The following is a 20878-nucleotide window of genomic DNA, read 5'->3' as shown; positions in this document are numbered from 1 at the left end:
TTCTTCCAAGTCTTGGTGGACAGAATTACCTGATATTCTATAGAATTAGTCGAGATATATGCAATTTGGCCCCGACATCATGGTTATAAAAGTCACGAGTCTACCTTTAGGCACATTCCTTCAAAATTAAGAAAGATATTAGACGGTTATCTGACATGGAAATTTAGGTAGTTACTCTAGAAAGCATGAAGCTTCAAGATACAACAGTTATCTTACGCCATGAATATTATTTTGAATATTTTGTTAGTAGATATTTTACATATGAGTCCGTATGTTATGGAAGCTGGAGACAATATTTTGAGTATTTTATTGGTAGTAAATATAATGAAAATATCTCATATAATAATATTCTTACAGAAATTTGTGTGACTATTAGTGAAAGGTTGTTCTTGGCAGTTGAATCGGGCGCCGTGCACTACGAAAATATAGTTTATTTGCGGAGGTTATATTTACATTTAGAGGCGGTCAACAACGCCCCCTAATTAAATATAGAGGCTCGGAAAAATTTCCATATTGCATCTACTATTAGTTACTCTACTGAGAGCATTACAACAACAACAAGAACAAACCCAATGTAATCCCATAAATGGGGTATGGGGAGGGTAGTGTACACAGACCTTACCCCTACCTTATAAAGGTAGAGAGGCTGTTTCCGATAAATCTACTGAGAGCATTGAAAGTAGAAATTAAGCACTTTAGAAACAACAAACCCAGTGTAATCCCACAAAGTAGGGTCGTGGGATAGAGTATATGCAGACGTTACCCCTACCTTTTGAAGGTAGAGAGGTTGTTTTTGATAGACCCCCCATTCAAGATAAAAGTAAAAGAAGTAGATACAACATGTAGTAACATCAACAAGATACGGTAGTAGAGAGATATGATAATAGAATAATCGAAGCGAAAGCATTAACATAAGGTTAATATGAAGGAATGAAAATAAAAGATTAATACTAATGCTACTGACATGCAAATGAGACACTCCCGCCTAACTACTAACCTTCTACCTTAATTTTCAACCACTACGCCTTCCTATCAGGGCCGACTCTAATGTGTTGAGTAGTAAGGCTTGTGCCTTACGCCTCCAAATTTTGGGGGCCCCATTTTTTTTAAAAATAATAGGTTTACAGGTATTTTAAAAAATAATATTTAGTACTTTCAATACAAAAGTAGAGTTTTAATATAAAAAAAGAAAGCTCTTTAGATACATAAATAAAGTAATAATTTGACTTTCTTAAACATGGGTATGAATAATTTTCCCAACGTTTCAATTTTTTACTTCTTACTCCTTCATTGGATAGCGTGTAACAATTTTACTCTCCCTTTTTTAATTTGTCCAAGTCAATCTTTGTTTTCCCGATCTCTTCATATTTTAGAAACCCCTACATATTTTCTGTCTTTCTCTTTAATATTCTTACTCACCTTCTTTCTTCAAGAAATTTAAAAGAAATCGATTATAAGAAAAGAAAAGAAATCTTTCTATGGCTCTATAAATTTTTATCTAAAATTAATAGTATCCCAAGAAAGATTAAATGAGTTGCTATATTATCAATTGAAAATAAATTATTAGGGAAAATCGATTATAAAAAAGATTATTAACACTTTGTATCTCAAAAAGTTAGAAAAATAGACTTTAAATAAAAACAATATCGTATAGCTTTCTTTTAAAAATTTAGGCATCATATTAAACTTTAGATTTAGGCCCCGCATATACTTGAGCTGCCCCTGCTTCCTATCCAGGATCATGTTCTCACTTCTCAGTAAGCTGAGGTATGCCATGTCATGCCTAATCACCTCCCCCAATATTTCATAGGCCTACCTCTACCTCTCCTTTGCCCCACTATGACCAACCTCTCGCACCTTCTCACCGGGGCATCTATACTCCTCTTCACATGCCCGTGCCATCTAAGCCTAGCTTCCCGCATCTTATCCTCTATAGGGGCCACTCACACCCTGTCTCAGATAACTTCATTCCTAATCTTATCTCTCCTTGTATGCCCACAGATCTATCTCAACATCCTCGTTTATGCTACCTTCTATTCTTTCTTAAGAAAACCTCAGTGGGGCGTGCCCCAACCATAATCCAAGCGGGCCCAATGAGAAGAGACCCGCCCTCCCACTCTCTCTCATTTATTCAGCGAAAAAACTACATAACGGGGGCTCTTCCGTTCAGAGGTCTGTTGCATATGGGCGTTCTTGACCGGCCAACACTCCGCTCCATACAATATAGTTAGTCTAATCACTACTCTGGAAAACTTACCTTTGAGTCTTGGTGGTACCTTCTTATCAAATAAAACCCCGAAAGTGACCAATCCGCTCCGCTCCGATGCATGACATCCTCGTCTATCTCTCCGAAATCATAGATTCGAGGTACTTGAAACTCCCTTTCTTGGGAATTACTTGTGAATCTAGCCTCACTTCCACGTCCTCTTCCTCGGTCACGTTACTAAACTTACATTTCAAGTACTTTGTTTGTCCTGCTCAACTTGAAACCTTTTGACTCGAAGGTTCGTCTCCATACCTCCAGCGTTGCATTAACACCAGCCCGCGTCTCGTCAATCAGTACTATTGGATGTGAATAATATGCACCATGGCACCTCCCCTTGAACGTGCCGCGTTAGAACATCCATCGCTAAGGCAAATAAAAATGGGCTAAGAGCGGATCCTTAATGCAAACCCATCACAATTGAAAAATATTTCGAGTCCCTTCTCACCGTTCAAACCTAGGTTTTAGCACCATCATACATATCCTGGATCACCCTAGTGTAAGCTACATGCACACCTCTAACCTCCAAACATCTCCGTAGCACCTCCTTTAGGACTTTGTCACACGCTTTCTCTAGGTCAATGAACACCATGTGCAGGTCCCTCTTCCTATCCTTATACTGCTCCACCAGCCTCCTAATAAGGTGAATGACTTCAGTAGTCGATCGCCCCAGCATAAATCCGAACTGGTTCTCAGAAATAAAAACACTCCTCCTCACCTTTGCTTCCACCACCCTCTCCTAGATTTTCATTAAAGCAATTTAGAAGTACCTAATTAACAGAATCATGTAGAATTAGTTAACATGCAGTCCTTCGAAAAAGAAATTATTTTCCAACTCATATCAAAAAGCCTAATTCCTATTCTGACATACGCTCCTCTATTGTAACTTGGCTATTCTCATAATTATCATAAAAAATTGTTCAAATTCTTGTTGTTGGTACGACTTATTCTCATATATTTCTACTTCATTGACATCTCCCATGTCAAACAAATCTCTTGGCTTTAGATGTACAACGAGTCAACGACTCAAAAAAGTCGTTGTAATTTGAATACGGACTTATGAGGTGAGGATTTCCCTAGCCATATAAGGAGACCAAGGACCTCAAATCCCTCCGATGTAGGACAACTCAACCCCCCTTCCTCCCTCGCTCAGGCCTCTGAAGCGTGGACAACGTAAATGGGGGCCCAACATCGGTAACAATAATTGGGATGAGTCTGGCTCTGATACCATGAAAAGAATGGACCTTGAGCCTAACTCAACCCCAAAAGCTAGCTTATGAGGTGAGGATTGCCCAAGCCGTATAAGGAGATCAAGAACCTCAAATCCCTCCGATATGGGACAACTCAACAGGACCTAGTCAAGTAATTTGATTTATGTTGAGGATGTTGAAGATTTGAAATTCTTGGATTGGAGAACACCTTATTCAGATCACTTCTCGAACTTGAGTTTGAGCGGGAAAATGACAAGTAATCCTTACAGTGGAAGGGCCCTACATTCTGAAACTTACAAGGCCGTCTAGAATAAATAACATTCATCATTTGAAAGCCAAGAAGTGCAAAATGAACATTTGGTCTGACTCACTTGGATTTGTGGCATCACCACAAGAACATAATCATAAACTCAAATTGAAGTTTTTGGATTCAAATTCATAAGTTCAAAGTGGAGATAAAAGAATTAAATTGGTTTATATGGTGCCATGACCATAATGTGGTGCCATACTGGAGACAGATCGTGTTTTCCTTAAATTCATGTCTGATTTTAACTTTTTATTTTTAAGTTTCTTTTAGTATTTTTTGTCATTCTACTAATTTCCATCTTATTTGAAATTGAATTGCATAGGTTGAGGGGATTGGAAGGCATAAAAAGTGCATAGAAAAACACTGAACTTACTGCCAACGTCTCTTTTTGTCTCAAACACTGAATTGAAAGTTGTTTGTTGGATTATTTCAAGGAAAAAGTCATAAAGGGATAGACAACAACCCTATCTCCTAGTCCTCTTTCATCTTCAAACCGCACAACGTATCAGGTATTAAAATCCCCAACTCTTCTCTATATTACTATCATTATGAATTGAATATTTTTCCTAATCATAACATCTAATGGGTCAATTTCACAAATGGTAGTATGACTTTTTTTCATCAAAGTCATATAACTATATTTTCTCACACAAAAATCATTAAATTTTCAATAACAACAACAACAATAACCCAGTAATAATCCCATTAGTGGGGTCTAGGGAGGGTAGAGTGTACGCAGACCTTACCCCTACCCATGAGGGTAGAGAGACAGTTTCCGGGAGACCTCGGCTCAAAAACGAAAGATCTGTAACAACAGTAGAAAACATACAAATAAGATCAGCACCGTAAGTGACAACAAATAAGTGGGAAGGACAATAGCTATGGCAATAATAAAAATTGGAAAAAAATATAAAATAAAAGTAAAAACTTAATAATAATAATAAACAAAAAATAGAAAGTGTGATGGAACAATAACCGCCAGCTGTCCTATATAAAACACTATCAGACTAGCCGGAACAACGAAGAAAAACGCTCAACCACCCCCTAACCTACAACCCTAATGCTCGACCTCCACACCTCCCTATTTAGGGCCATGTCCTCGGAAATCTGAAGTTGCGTCATGTCTTATCACCTCGCCCCAATATTTCTTAAGCCGCCCTCTACCTCACCTTGTACCTGTCAAAGCCAACCGTTCACACCTCCTAACCGGGGCATCTGGACTCCTCCTCCGCACATGCCCGAACCATCTAAGTCTCGCTTCTCGCATCTTGTCCTCCATGGGAGCCACGCCCACCTTCTCCCGAATATCTTCATTCCTAATCTTATCCAGCCTAGTGTGCCCGCACATCCATCTCAACATCCTCATTTCGGCTACTTTCATCTTCTGGATATGAGAATTCTTGACTGGCCAACACTCCGCCCCATACAACATGGCCGGTCTAATCACAGCTCTATAGAACTTACCTTTAAGTTTCAGTGGAACCTTCTTGTCACACAAGACTCTAGACGCTAACCTCCATTTCATCCATCCCATCCCGATACGGTGCGTGACATCTCCGTCGATCTCCCCATCTCCTTGGCTAATAGACCCTAGGTACTTGAAACTCTCTCTCTTAGGGATGACTTCTGAGTCAAGCCTCACCTCCCCGTCCGCTTCCCCCGACACATCGATAAATTTGCATTCCAAGTATTCCGTCTTGGTCCTACTCAACTTGAAACCTTTAGACTCCAGGACCTGCCTCCATACCTCTAGTCTTTCATTAACACCGCCTCTCGTCTCATCAATCAGAACTATATCATCAGCGAACAACATACACCATGGCACCTCCCCTTGAATATGGTGTGTCAATACGTCCATTACTAGGGCAAATAAGAACGGGCTGAGCGCAGATCCTTGGTGTAACCCCATAACTACTGGAAAGGGCTCCGAATCACCTCCTATAGTCCTATCCCGAGTCTTAGCTCTATCATATAAATCCTTTATCGCCCTAATATAAGCTACCAACACACCCTTCACCTCCAGGCATCTCCAAAGAACGTCAACCTTATAATAAGATGGATAGCTTCTGTAGTAGAGCGACCGGGCATGAACCCGAACTGGTTTTCTGATATAGACACCGCCCTCCTTACCCTCCCTTCCACCACCCTCTCCCAAACTTTCATGGTATGACTTAGTAACTTTATACCCTTATAGTTGTTACAATTCTGGATGTCCCCTTTGTTTTTGTACAACGGAATCATCGTACTCCACCTCCACTCATCTGACATCCTCTTCGTCTTGAAAATAACATTAAACATCTCAGTCAGCCACTCCAAGCCTGCTTTACCCACATACCTCCAAAATTCAACTGGAATCTCGTCTGGTCCGATCGTTTTGCCCCGACTCATCTTACGCATTGCTCCCACGACCTCCTCCACCTTAATACGCCTACAGTACCTAAAGTCTTGGTGACCCCAACTCCCCTAACACAATGTTTCTGTCCCCCTCTTCATTCAGAAGTCTATGAAAGTACGACTGCCACCTCTGCTTAATTTGGGCCTCTTCCATCAATACCCGACCTTACTCGTCTTTGATGCACCTCACTTGATCCAGATCACGAGCCTTCCTCTCTCTCGCTTTAGCTAGCCAAAATAACTTCTTGTCCCCACCTTTACCCCCTAGTTCCTCATACAACCGCCCAAACGTAGTAGTTTTAGCCTCCGTAGCCGCTAGCTTCGCTTCCCTCCTAACTTCCTTATATCTTTCTCTGTTCGCTCTCCTCTGCTCCTCTTCAGTGCTCTCCAATAACTTAAGGTAAGCCGCTTTCTTTGCTTCCACTTTACTCTGGACCACGTCATTCCACCACCAGTCGCCTCGGTGCCCGCCTGAGTACCCCGTCGAGACCCTTAACATCTCTCTCGCTGCCTCCCTTATACAGTCCGATGTCGCCGTCCACATACCGCTAGCATCCCTACCACTCTTCCAGGCTCCCATAGCCGCCAACCTTCCCTCCAACTCCTGCGCATTTTTCTTAGTTAAGACTCCCTACCTGATCCTCGATTGCCCCCGTACAAACCTCTTCTTCCTCTTTATCAAGATACCGACGTCCATCACCAGGAGCCTACACTGTGTCGTGAGGTTCTCACTCGGGATCACCTTACAATCCTCGCACAACCCCTTATCACACCTCCCGAGGAGAAGATAATCAATTTGAGTCTTAGCCACCATACTCCGAAAAGTAATCAAATGTTCCTCCTTCTTCGGATAAATAGAGTTCACGATCACCAACTCAAAAGTTCTAGCGAAATCCAACAGTGACGTACCTCCTCCATTCCTAACCCCAATGTCGAAGCCACCGTGCACCTCACCATAGCCATCAACAGATGATCCAATATGCCCATTGAAATCCCCTCCTATAAATAACTTCTCAGTAGGCGGAATACCCCTACCACCTCATCCAAAAGTACAGGTTGTATCTGAGATCTGAATGATTAAGATTCAGACCTCCATTAAGTGCAAACAAATGAGACCTCAGAGTGCTTCCTCCAATTACTAATTTAATCGTCATCAATCTGTCACTCACCCGCCTAACCTCTACCACTAACTCTCTAAGATCCTTATCCACCAAAATACCCGCTCCGTTCTTGCCCTTCACGCCTCCGGAGTACCACAACTTATACCCGTCGGCATTCCCCGCCTTCGATCCTGCCCACCTAGTCTCCTGAACACAAGCTATACTAACCTTCCTTTTCTGGAGAATCTTCGCCAGCTCTATAGACTTACCCGTCAACGTCCCTATATTCCACGATCCAATTCTCAGCCTATATGCACCCTTGCTCCCCTTACCCCCTATGTGCTCCGTCCCAGCCCCTGACCCTTGCCTTAACCCCCACCTCGCCACCCTCCCTCCCCGAGGACATGACCCTACACTGCCATTACAGACCACAGCTGCTATACCTACCGAAGTCTATGAAAAAATAGGAATATAGGTCCACTACCAAAATGACTATGCTAACTATGTACTACTACCGCAACAAATCAACAAACACAAGAATGAGAGAAATAGGAGGCGGGAAGTACCAATTCCCGCAAATACAACCTGTACTTTTGTCTTTGTTAGATATGTACATAATGTAGTCTTGTCCCACATTGAAATATGAGTAATATGTCCTTGTATAGTATAACTATAAATAAGGACCTCTTGTATTGTATTGAACACACAATATCAATATATCCTATTTTCTCAATATATCATATTTTCTCCCGTGCCTTCTCACATGATATCAGAGCTATCGTGAGAGATTTATCGCTGTGCATAAATTCGAGCGATTCCGGGAAGTGAAATTAGTCACGGGAACCCTTTTTTCCGGCGATTTTTCAAAGTTGTTTTGCGTCTGCTTTGTCTCGGTCAGTGTTGTGCAAAATCCAACACTACCACAAGAGTAGAAACTGTCCGGCGACCAAACCCCAGTGAAAATCTCCGGCGGTACTGTAGCTATCGGAAGAAACTTTTCCGGCGAAGTTCCGACGTCGCGTGGGCCACCTTGCGGCCATTTTTTGGCGACGACTCTTCAGGACAGATTGTTCTCCTTGCAATTCCGAGCCTACCCATCCAGGTTACACCAAATTCCGACCACTTTTATATTTTTCCGACGTGAACAGTGATTTCAGAAGAGGACTGCCGGCCATTTTTTGAAAAAGTTTCTTCAGAACAGTTGGGTCGTCTGGCAATTCCGATCCTACCCCTACTGTTTTTATTTCATTCCGACCACTTTGAATTTTTTCCGATTGCTACAGTATTTCTGGCGTGAATAGTGTTTTTCACGCATAACAATGTTAAGTTTCCGGCGCAGAAACAGTGTTTTCTTAGCGATTTCTTCAGTTTTCCCAAAGGAGTTACTAATTTCCACTATTTCAAGTTAACCCTACTACTATTAATTGTAGCGACATGGGAACCGATACTTTGAATTGTTGGATGGTTTCTTCAGCGGATTATTTTGAGTTTCTTCAGTACAAAGCAGGTAAACAGATATCTTTTGAGATAGCTTCCGTTGTTCAAACAAGTAATAGCGTGACTTGTGTCTCTCAATCTTCATCCTCTGAGTCTTGGGTCATTGATTCAGGTGCATCGGATCATATTTTTGGTAACAAATCTCTTTTCACTACTATTTCGTATTCTCAATCTCTTCCAAGAGTCACAATGGCCAATGGGTCTCAAACTATGGCAACTGCAATAGGTCAAGCAAGCCCAATTCCTTCCTTACCTTTAGATTCAGTTCTTTATGTTCCTAATAGTCCTTTTAATCTCATAGCTGTTAGTCGCCTAGCCAAATCACTTAAATGTGCCTTTTTATTTCTTGATGATCATGCTTTTATACAGGAACGCAATACAAGGAGGATCATTGGTACCGGGCGTGAATCAAATGGATTTTATTACCTTATCCTTGCTAAATTACATGGACTCACATCCTGTCTTCCATCACCAACTTGTCCTGTTACTGATTCACCAGCTTTATTACATAAACGGTTGGGACATCCCAGTTTGTCAAAATATCTCACTTGTCAGCTCTAGAGTGTGAGTCATGTCAGCTCGGTAAGCATACTCGCTCTTATTTCCCTCGACGTATTGATAATCGAGCAGAGTCACCTTTTACTTTAGTCCATTCAGATGTTTGGGGTCCTAGTCGGGTCAGTTCTACATTAGGATTCAGCTACTTTGTTAGTTTCATTGATGACTATTCTAGGTGCACCTGGACATTTTTGATAAAAAATCGATCTGAGTTGTTTTCTATTTTCCAGACCTTTCACGCTGAAATTCAAAATCAATTTGGGGTTTCTATTCGCACATTTCGTAGTGATAATGCCCAAGAGTATTTGTCTTCCCCATTTCAGCAGTTTATGAAATCTCATGGGATTATTCATCAAACATCTTGTCCATACACATCTCAACAAAATGGGGTAGCTGAAAGAAAGAATAGACATTTTATTGAAACTACTCGTACCCTACTTATACAATCTCATGCTCCGTTGCGTTTTTGGGGGGATGCAGTTCTTACATCTTGCTATCTTATTAATCGTATGCCATCTTCAGCTATCCAGAACCAAGTTCCATTCTCTGTCATGTTTCCCCACTTACCTTTGTTCTCTCTTCCACACCGTATTTTTGGAAGCACTTATTTTGTCCATAATCTTACTCCAGGAACAGATAGGTTAGCTCCCCATGCTCTTAAGTGCGTATTTTTTGGTTTCTCGAGAGTAAAAGGGGGTATCAATGCTATTCTCCTGACCTCCAGCGGTACCTTATGTCCGCTGATGTTACCTTTTTTGAAACTCAATCATACTTCACAGGTCCAGGTAATCACTTAGATATTTCTGAGGTACTACCAGTCTTTCTTTTGGAGATTCAGTCACTATCTCCCATCCATCTTCCTCTACATCTCCAGCTCCACCATCTATAGCTCCCATTCCACCATCTATAGCTCCAGTTCAATCACCTATAGGTCCAGTTCCTCCACATAATCCAGTTCAACCTTCTGCAGCTTCGCCACTCTTGACTTATCATCCTCGTCCACATCCAGCATTAGGTCCAGGTGATTCACGTCCTGCATCAGGTTCTGTATCTACTGCGGACTTGTCTCCTCTTAGTCAACCAATTGCACTCTGCAAAGGTGCGGTTCACACTTAATCCTAATCCCCACTATGTTGGTCTTAGTTATCATCGTTTGTCGTCACCTCATTATGCTTTTATATCTTCTTTGTCCACTATTTCTATTCCTAAGTCTACAGGTGAGGCACTATCTCATCCTGGATGGTGACAGGCTATGATTGACGAGATGTCTGCTTTACATGCGAGTGACACTTGGGAGCTTGTTCCTCTTCCTGCAGGTAAGTCTACTGTTGGTTGTTGTTGAATTTATGCAGTCAAAGTTGGTCCGGATGGCCAGGTTGATCGGCTTAAGGCTCGTCTTGTTGCAAAAGGATATACTCAGATTTTTGGGCTTGATTATAGTGATACTTTCTCTCCCGTGGCTAAAGTAGCATTTGTTCGTCTTTTTTTGTCCATGGCTGCTGTACGTCATTGGCCTCTTTATCGGTTAGACATTAAGAATGCTTTTCTCCACAGTGATCTTGACGAGGAAGTTTATATGGAGCAACCACCTGGTTTTGTTGCTCAAGGGGAGTTTAGTGGTTGTGTATGCAGATTGCGCAGGTCACTATATGGTTTGAAACAGTCCCCTCAAGCCTGGTTTGGTAAGTTCAACACAATTATTCAGGAGTTCGACATGACTCGTAGTGAGGCTGATCACTCTGTGTTTTATCGGCATTCTGCTCCGAATCTGTGTATTTATCTGGTGGTTTGTGTTGATGATATTGTTATTACTGGCAACGATCAGGATGGTATTACTAACCTGGAGAAACATCTCTTTGAGCACTTCCAAACTAAGGATCTGGGCAGTCTGAAGTATTTTCTAGGTATTGTGGCCGCTCAGTCTAGCTCAGGTATTGTTATTTCACAACGGAAGTATGCCTTAGACATTCTTGAGGAGACTGGAATGATGGGTTGCAGACCTGTTGACTCTTCTATGGATCCGAATGCTATGCTTCTGCCTGGACATGGGGAGCCTCTTAGAGACCCTACGAGATATAAGAGGTTGGTTGGAAAATTGAATTACCTCACAGTGACTAGACCTGATATTTCTTTTCTGGTGAGTGTTGTAAGTCAGTTTATGGATTTTCCCTGTGATAGTCACTGGGATGCAGTTGTTCGTATTCTTCGGTATATAAAGTCAGCTCCAGGCAAAGGATTACTATTCGAAGATCGAGGCCACGAGCAGATTGTTGGGTACATAGATGCTGATTGGGCAGGATCACCTTTTGATAGACGATCTACATCTGGATATTGTGTTCTAGTAGGAGGTAATTTGGTCTCGTGGAAGAGCAAGAAACAGAATGTAGTTGCTCGATCTAGCGCCGAAGCCGAATATCGGGCCATGGCTATGGCAACGTGTGAGTTAGTTTGGGTCAAGCAGTTGCTCAAGGAGTTAAAGTTCGGAGAAATTAGCAGGATGGAACTAGTGTGTGATAACCAAACTGCTCTTCATATTGCGTCAAATCCGATATTCCATGAGAGGACTAAACACATTGAGATCGACTGTCACTTTGTCAGAGAAAAAATACTTTCAGGAGATATTATTACAAAGTTTGTAAAGTCGAATGATCAACCAGCATATATTTTTACTAAGTCTCTTACTGGTTCTCATATTAGTTACATGTGTAACAAGCTCGGTACATATATGTGTATGCACCGGCTTGAGAGGGAGTGTTAGATATGTACATAATGTAGTCTTGTCCCACATTGGAATAGGCGTAATATGTCTTTGTATGGTATAGCTATAAATTAGGACCTCTTGTATTGTATTGAACACACAATATCAATATATCATATTTTCTCAATATATCATATTTTCTCCCGTGCCTTTTCACAGTCTTGGTATATTCCTGATACTGTGAAAAACCGAAGTTCTGCCCTTGTTCTTGGCGCCTCTGTTGTCTTCCTAATGTCCCGGCGATGATGCCTGACCGCTACTGCCCTTGGAAACCTGCAAGGGTTCGAAGAAATGGCTGCCTGGAGGTTTTGGTGCCGCTGGTTGAGGACTGAGTGTCGTTACCTGTGTGGGTCGTGGTTGCCGGAGACTGGTCTATGGTGTTTGGGTGTTTGCCGGAAGACAAGATCTAGAAGGGGGGGGGGAGGAGAAACAGAGAGAGAGAGATCGCGAAGGGGGGGTGGGGGAGAAGGCAGAAGGAGAGAGAAAGCAAGAAAAGAGAGAGAGAGAAACATATAATAAATAGGAGAACACAACTTTCTGATAGTATTTTCTTATTTCACGTTCTTTATTTTTTATTTTCAGTCTAATAAATAATAGCCCAATTAAAATAGGAGAAACATATATTTTTAGCCGCTCTAAAAAAATAATAGCTGATAAAAAATATATTTTTGTATATATGCGCATTACATACGTATAATATACATATTTTATATATGTTTTAGCTAGCGAATGCAGTTAGTTTCGACCGACCGACTAAGAAATGGAGAGTCTATGCCTTGAATGAATCAGTAACAACGGATTAGTGGAATGAGGGATCAAGAGACGGATAGGGAGGGAATGACCTATCAATCATTGGTTGACCTTCCCTTGAACCAGTTTTTATATTTTCCCCTTACAATAGGAATGACTCAACCCCAACCGACCTAATACCCATATATATAAATTAAAATAATGCTTAAAGTGAATCTTTCCCCCAAAAAATAACTTAGTTTAGAATGCATATGGATAATTAGAAAACTGCTGAAACAATAGTGCTATCAATTTGAATAAAAATCTTTAAGAGAAAAATAAAAGATAGAAGTAACGTATTTTGGAGGATTCACTTTTAGTACTATTTTAATTATATATATGGTTATTGTCGAGCCGGGTTGGTTCATTTCTATTTTAATTAGATTATTATTTACTGGACTAAAAATAAAAAGGAATAAGAAAATACTACCGGAAAGTTGTATTTTTCGGTTACTATGATTTTTGTGTGAGAAAATATTTTTATATGACTTTAATGAAAATAAATCATAGTTATACGACCGTTTGTGAAATTTCATGCTAAAAAGGAAAATAATTAGGGAAACATGATATAGTGCTTGTTTTACTATGAACTTTCATGAGTAGGTACACTCTAAGAATGGGGGTGGTTTGGTGGATTTTCTGATGTGAATTCTCTTACTGTGTGAATTTTCCTTTACTGAAATTCTGAATCACTAGTCAAGAGATGTTAGTTTACTGTAGTAGGGCGTAGTCAGGGCTGACCACCTAGTTGTCAGAAATATCTGTAGGAAGTCTTGATGGTCTGCCGTCAAAAAGGTCTGCGATGCGCTTTTCTCTGACGATCCTTTTCGCACCGATAATTCGTGTACTCTTCAGAGGACTTTCCAACAGATATGTCCGTCAGAGTTTCGCGTAATTCCAATAGTGTTGCTCAACTTAGACAAGCAGTCAGAAATTTGTGTAATTCCAGTAATGTTGCTCAACTTAGACTTTAAGTTGAGAGGGAAGAAGTATATCCTTGATTCTCTATGTTATGAAAGATACTAAATTAAAACATATTTTAATCTAAATATATTTTTTTTGGCTATTTGCAACACACAGTTGTTTTGGAACAGAAGAATTATAAGAACTTCCTCAATATGCAATAAGTTGAATTTTGATCTTCTTTAATCTTGCTACAACATCTTTCATGTCGGTCCTTCCTTCAGGAGATTCAATATAACAATCGAAGCTAATCAAGATCCTAACTATAGGAGACTGATTAAAGGAACTAGGCAAATAGATTTTAACAAAAGGAAAAGCCGTTGCCTACACTCTGTACCCCTTACTCAAGCCGAAAACAATACTTGTTTATTCATTCAAAGCTCAACATGCAAGAAGTTGAATCTTTATAGTCTTTAACCTTGCTACGACATCTTTCATGTCAATCCTTCCTTTAGGAGATTCAACACAACAATCTATTGCCACTTTCATGATGGATACCACACAATCTAACTTTTTCATTAATTGATTATCCTGTGGTGTTATTAAGTTGGCATCAACAACTTCCATTACTGCTCGTGGGAGTGAGTTGCTCGCCCATTGCTTCAAGCTAAGATCTCCATCAAACATTTCATCACTAGGCTTTGTCCTTGTAAATGTTTCCATCAACATGATTCCGTAACTATAAACATCGCATTTTGTTGACACCAGTCCCTCCAGTCCATACTCTACAATCAGTCAATTTTAAATTCAGCATTTACTGGTGGAGAAAAGAAAGAGAAATATTCAAAAGCAATTACTTAAGAGATCACTTACCTGGTGCAATATAACCCAATGTTGCTAAAGTTTTAGTGTACGAAGCACTCTCGTCTTCAGAAAGCAGTTTTGAAATGCCAAAGTCACTTAGGTGGGCAACCATGTCCTCATCCAACAAGACGTTACTAGGCTTCAGATCACAATGGATCACGGGAAATGAGCAGCCATGGTGGAGATATTCCAAGGCGCATGCCACATCTATCATTATACTTAGTCTTTGCTTGATGTCTAAGAAGTAGTTGTGCGAATACAACCAGTTATCGAGGCTTCCATTAGGCATGTAGTCTAGTACCAAAGCCTTAAATTCAAGGTTGGAACAATTAGTGATGACTTTGGTGAGATTCCTATGACGAAGGTTGCGCAAAACTTGGCATTCTGTATCGAAACTCCTAAATGCTGCTTGCAATTGCAGATTGAACACTTTAACTGCAATAGGAGTCCCATCTCTGAGGATGCCTTTGTAAACAGAGCCGAAACTCCCGGAACCAATCAAATTGCTCTCGCTGAGTGAATCATTTGCTTGGAGCAATTCATAGTATGAAATTCTTTCTCTTGTTGAGATGTCATAGGATGAACCAGCTGTTTGTTGAGGATCAGTTCTTTTACCTCTTATATACCTTATCCATACCATCACAAAGATGATAGGAACTAATATAACTATTGCAATTCCGGCCAATAGAAGTAGAATAAGTACCTTTTTCCTCTTGGATCTATGCTTTGAAGTACTAGTATGGCATGGTGGAACACGGAATCTTAGAGAACCACATAATGCTTCATTGGACATGAAAGACTGACCGGAGAGGTTCTTGAAAGGACCGCCGGAGGGGATTTCACCAACCAACTTATTGAAAGAAACATTAAAATACTTGAGATTTTGAAGCTTCTCCAAAGACTTGGGAATTAATCCTGAAACATTGTTATGACTAAGGTCTAGAAATTCCAAAGCTGACATGCTTCTGATCGATTCAGGTATTGATCCTTGTAATTTGTTGTCTCTCAAAGATAAGTGCCTTAGATTTTGCAAGCCACCAATTTCTCTAGGAATTCCATTTGAGAATGTATTCATTGATAGATCCATATATATCGCAGCCTTTAGATTTCCAATTTTCGGAGGTAAAGGGCCATCCAAGTTGCTTGAGGATAAGTCTAGCTTCAAGAGATTTCTGAGGTTCCCTAAGCTTGCTGGTATGTTTGAACGCAATTTGTTGGAACCTAGAAATATCTCCCGAAGGGAAATTAAGTTCCCCAAACAATTAGGAAGAGATCCTGAAAGTTGATTCTGAGTTAAGTATAAATAACCCAAGTCTTGCAATTTACATAGATCATCTCCAATAAATCCAGAAAGTTTGTTGTGACTCAAATTAACGCTCTGAAGAAATCTCAAGTTGCTAATTGTTGTGGGAATTGATCCAATTATATCGTTTTCAGAAAGATCGAGGTCTAATAAGCTGCTTAAGTTCCCAATTCCTTTTGGAATTTCCCCTTTAATTCTGCAACCAGCAGCGTTAATCCTTAGAAGAGAAGTACTGGAAAGGCTCCCTAAGGAGACTGGAAGTACACCATTTAGAGGGTTCAAAGATAAAGAAAGAAATTCTAAATCTCTACAATTTGATAAGGAAGTAAAGAAGCTTAATGTAGAGTCGCTCACTAAATTGTTTCCATCCAAGAGTAGGTACTCTAGATGAGTCAAATATCCAAGAGAGGTTGGAATCAAACCGGTGAGTCTATTTCCAGCAACATCTAGAGTGTTGAGCTTGGAACAATTGGAGATAGAATGTGGTATCGTCCCAAAAAGATTTAACCGACCTAGATAAAGACCTTCAATGTTGGGTAACATAGAACCTATGTTCAATGGGAGGGTTCCTGTCAGATTATTGTTTAGAAGGTCAATCACTGTTATCCCTGATATGTTGAAGATCTCCATTGGAAGTGAACCAGTAAACTTGTTCAAACCCAGATCAATTCCATCCAAGTCAATGAGATTGCTTACCTCTTTCGGTATTTCACCTGCCAATGTTTGTATGTATCAGTAATTAATGAACAACTAGTAATAGGTTTGTAGGGGTGGGGGGTGGGGGGAGAGGCATGTGACCAGGAGGTCACGGGTTCGAGCCGTAGAAACAACTTCTTGCAGAAATGTAGGGTAAGGCTGCATATCATAGACCCTTGTGGTCTGGCCTTTCCACAGACCCTGCGTATAGCGGGAGCTTAGTGGACCGGGCTGCCCTTTTAGTTCAGCCATAGCAAGCTAGCTGCTGTATCTTAATTTCCCTACTCCTTTTGACTATATACATACCTGTTAGCATATTTTGACTAAGATCAAGAATCTGTAATTTGGTCAAGTTGCCAACCTCCCATGGCAAGGACCCAAAGAGATTGTTGCGTCCTAGTGACAACACCTGCAGCGAGGAGATATTGAATATGGAGATTGGAATTGTCCCTGCAATATAATTCAAATGTGATGAAATTTTTCAAGAAGTTTATAGTTAGAAGAAAACACTATAAGCTAACTTTCAACACCAAACCTTCAAAATGGTTACGTCCAAGATACAGATTCTGCAGGTTACTTAAATGACCAATTTCACTATGTATGGGTCCATCAAACTCGTTCACTGATACAGACAACATTTGAAGTTTCGAACAGTTTGGTAAGCTTACAGGCATATGACCGCGTAGCTTGTTCATACTTAGATAAAGTTTTTCGAGCATTGGAAGACGATCACACATCAGTTGGAAGATTTCCTGATAAGGTATTATTTGTAAATGCGATGGATTCAAGTCTAGACATGTTAAAAAGCGAGAATGGTATAGAACCTGTAAGTTGATTATGCTCTATTGACAAATGGTTTTAGGTTTTGAAGATTTCCAATCTCTTTTGGGATGTTTCCTTGTAAGAAATTGTAAGAAAGATATACAGACACCAACATTGACGCATTCGAGAGAGACGGAGGGATAAAACCTTTAAGCTTGTTTACACCTAAATTTAAAAAACTTAGATTTTCAAGATTTCCAATCTCTTTTGGGATTTGGCCCTCCAAGGAATTGAATTTCAAATCCAAAGTTTGAAGCTTGGAAATATTAGAAAATAAAGAGGGGATGAAACCATTGAAACAATTATTCCTTAGAGTTAGAACTTGAAGTTGTTGCAACACCCCGAACCAGGAAGGAACCTCCCCGCTAAAGTTGTTAAAACCAAGTCTAACAAACCTTAACCGATGTAACCGTGCCATTTCTTGAGGCAAATTGCCGTAGAAATTGTTGCTACTCAAGTCAAGAGAATCAAGAAATGTGAGATTTCCGAAATCAGGGGGAATTCTGCCTGTAAGATCCATATTGGAAATATTCAATGACTTCACTCTGTGATGGCGAGAACCACAAGTGACTCCAACCCAATGACAGACAGGAATAGTTGAAGACCAACTTTCATCCAACAAGTGAAAAGGGTCTAAAATGATTTGGGATTTGAAGGAAAGAAGAGCTAATTGATCAGTGGTAATATTGGTGTGAGTTATGGCTAAACTTGGCACAACCAAATGAAACAACAAGAGAAAAGAGGTGAAGGTTTTCTCCATTAGTACTTTAAAAATTAGAAAGAACTAGGTTCTCACAGTTGTGGCGTCTGAGGAGGGTAATGTGTACGCAAACCTTATGCCTATCTTGTAGAGGTAGTTAGGTAGAGAAGCTGTTTCTGATAGACCTTCGGTTCAAAAAAGCATTTCTCGGTAGATTTGAATCGTAAAAACAGTAGTGAAAAAGCCATGTTGAAAATAATAAAGACAAGACCAGTAATGGTTCTGGTCGGAATCAATATGTACAAAATTAGGTTCTGGTCGAGCTAGCTACAAATCACAAGCATTCTGATTCAAATTCGAAAAAAGATTGAAACTCAATAGGGAATTAACTTCATATTTTAACTTCAATGATGATAATGGCAATCATGCTTTATCTCCAAAAGCTTTAAACTTGAACGAAAAAATACTGCAGAACAACAATTGATTTGATGCGAGTATCGAAAAGAAATTCAATCAAGTAAGAAGAAAGAATGTATAATACATTATACAACTTTCATACAACATTGATACGTCTTCCAACTTTGGTTTATTGCCGGATACAGTTTGCATGCCTTCATATAACTTTAATATAATTTTATACATCGTACAACTTTCATATTAATCTTCATACAATTATAACATAACTTTTATACAATTTTGACGTATCTTCAAATATGTGGTTAGTTACATTTTACATGTCATGCTTTATATCAATATAATACAACTTTCATACAATTTGCATACAAACTTCCATACAGTATGTTATTGTATGTGTTTTGTGTTTTGTATGCCGCGTATTCTTTCTTGTTCGATTTTCTATCTAAAATTCCAACCAAAACCAACTCCAATCTTCACTAAAACTCCCTTAAAATTGAGATGTAAACTCCAAAGGATATTCTCAATCGTTTGCAATAATACTCAATTCAAACAATTTAGAATTCGGGCAACAAGCTCCGAATCACCTATTATTTTATGGGCCCAACAACCTAATGAACAGTAGTTATTGCTTCGCCATGACTTTTCCTCGTTTTGGCATTTTACGGCCATAAAATAATAATTCAGGATGATTTCTAATTTTTTGCGTGCTAATTGCCAAGCCATCTTCATGAATTCGGGCGACGGACTCCGAATCGCCTAAAATTTTGTGGGACCATTAGAAATAACCTAATGAACAAAAGTCCTTATTTTGCCATGACCGTTCCTCTTTTTTTTTTTGCTATTTTTTGGGCCACAAAACAAGAATTCAAGATGATTTTCTATTTTTCATGTGCTAATGTCCATGTCATCTTCATAAATTCACCCGAAAGGCTCCGAATCGCCTAAAATTTTGCAGGCCCATACAAATGACCTAATGAATAATTGTCATTGCTTCTTCATGATTGTTCCTCGTTTTTAGCATTTTAGGGCCATAAAGCATCAATTCAAGACGAATTTTAATTTTTCATGCGTTAATGTCTATGCCATCTTAATGAATTCGGGCGACGGGTTCCGAATCGCCTCAAATTTTGTGGGCTTATAAAAAACAACCTAAAGAATAATTTTTATTGATTCACCATGACCGTTCCTTATTTTTTTTAGCGTTTTAGGGATATAAAACAGTAATTCAGGATGATTTTCAATTTTTCGTGTGCTAATGTCCATGCCATCTTCATGTTTTCGAGCGATGAGTTTCGAATCGCCTAAAATTTTATAAGTCCATCAGAGACGACATAATGAACAATAGACATTACTTCTCCATGACCGTTCCTCGTTTTTTGGCAATCCAAGATGACTTCCAATTTTTCGTGTGCTAATGTCTACGCCATCTTCACGAATTCGGGTTATGGGGCTCCGAATTGCCTAAAATTTTGTAGGCCCATCAGAAATGACCTAATGAGCAATAGTCCTGCTTTGTCATGACTATTCCTTGTTTTTGGTATTTTAGGGCCATAAAACATGAATTCCGGATGATTTCCGATTTTTTGTGTGCTAAGTGGCACGCCATCTTCATGAATTCGAACGATGGGCTCCGAATCGCCTAACATTTTTAACACCAGCCACTGCTATAAAAATTCAAGAACTATTATATATATGTTATGAATAGTTTGTACATTGGATACTACTTTGGATACTACATTGGATACTACATTGGATGTTACATTGGATGCCCATGTTGTGAATAACTTAAAGATTAAATTTCCTATTTTATGTCCATCATCTTTACTTTTTATGCCTATAAAAGGCCATGTAATTGCAATGAAAAATTACACCAAAGTGAAAGAAGAAAACACTTCTTCATTCTCTCTATCTCTTCTTGTTTACATTTTACTGCATTGCTTTTATTTTATAACATGTTATCAGCACGAAGCTCTAATTTTATTCTTAACTCCCGCTAAGTTGAGCCATATTTTATTAAGGTATGTATCATTATAATCATTTTATTTATGGCAGTACATATCATATGCTCATTGTTTGCAGATTACTTGTGCGCTTGGGCATCTTAAATAGTTTAAGTACATTGCAGTGATAAAATAACTATTTCCTTCCGTGCTCAACTCTTAGAGGACCTCAAAGTCATCAAACTAGCTATGCACTAATGTCATACTTATAATATTCATGGACTCCCTAGATCAAAACATATCTTTAAGGCATTTTGAAGAACTGTGAGAAATAAATTGACAAGCAATAATTTTAT

At 39.5% G+C, this 20878-nt stretch overlaps 3 protein-coding genes across 3 annotated transcripts; all 3 read right to left on the bottom strand.

The window, feature by feature from the left end:
- Positions 1–6341: 6341 nt before the first annotated feature.
- Positions 6342–6755, bottom strand: LOC138882610 (uncharacterized). The gene has a single exon (XM_070163214.1). The coding sequence runs from the start codon at positions 6753–6755 to the stop codon at positions 6342–6344; it is 414 nt and encodes a 137-aa protein (XP_070019315.1).
- Positions 6756–14059: 7304 nt separating this feature from the next.
- LOC104229762 (putative receptor-like protein kinase At3g47110) lies at positions 14060–17338 on the bottom strand. Its single transcript, XM_009782461.2, has 4 exons — positions 17179–17338; positions 16950–17093; positions 14654–16660; positions 14060–14565 (listed from the first exon to the last, which is right to left on the bottom strand). The coding sequence occupies exons 1-4, from the start codon at positions 17336–17338 to the stop codon at positions 14222–14224; spliced, it is 2655 nt and encodes an 884-aa protein (XP_009780763.2). The 3' UTR covers positions 14060–14221.
- A 140-nt stretch (positions 17339–17478) lies between these two features.
- Positions 17479–18225, bottom strand: LOC104229756 (LRR receptor-like serine/threonine-protein kinase EFR). Its single transcript, XM_009782456.2, has one exon. The coding sequence runs from the start codon at positions 18223–18225 to the stop codon at positions 17479–17481; it is 747 nt and encodes a 248-aa protein (XP_009780758.1).
- Positions 18226–20878: the final 2653 nt, after the last annotated feature.

The sequence above is a fragment of the Nicotiana sylvestris genome, chromosome 12 (genome assembly GCF_000393655.2).
Source record: "Nicotiana sylvestris chromosome 12, ASM39365v2, whole genome shotgun sequence".
Lineage (NCBI taxonomy): Eukaryota > Viridiplantae > Streptophyta > Magnoliopsida > Solanales > Solanaceae > Nicotiana > Nicotiana sylvestris.
Note: the sequence above shows the minus strand (reverse complement) of the source record. Positions and strands in the feature narration are given on the sequence as shown.

What these genes read in the sequence shown, in the direction of transcription:
- LOC104229756 (XM_009782456.2), bottom strand. Translation starts at nt 18,225, where the DNA reads ATGGAGAAAACCTTCACCTCTTTTCTCTTGTTGTTTCATTTGGTTGTG.
- LOC104229762 (XM_009782461.2), bottom strand. Translation starts at nt 17,338, where the DNA reads ATGAACAAGCTACGCGGTCATATGCCTGTAAGCTTACCAAACTGTTCG. An exon ending in TGGACGTAACCATTTTGAAG is followed by an intron (nt 17,094 to 17,178) that starts GTTTGGTGTTGA and finishes ATTATATTGCAG; the next exon opens with GGACAATTCCAATCTCCATA. An exon ending in ATTGGGTTATATTGCACCAG is followed by an intron (nt 14,566 to 14,653) that starts GTAAGTGATCTC and finishes GACTGATTGTAG; the next exon opens with AGTATGGACTGGAGGGACTG.
- LOC138882610 (XM_070163214.1), bottom strand. Translation starts at nt 6,755, where the DNA reads ATGGGAGCCTGGAAGAGTGGTAGGGATGCTAGCGGTATGTGGACGGCG.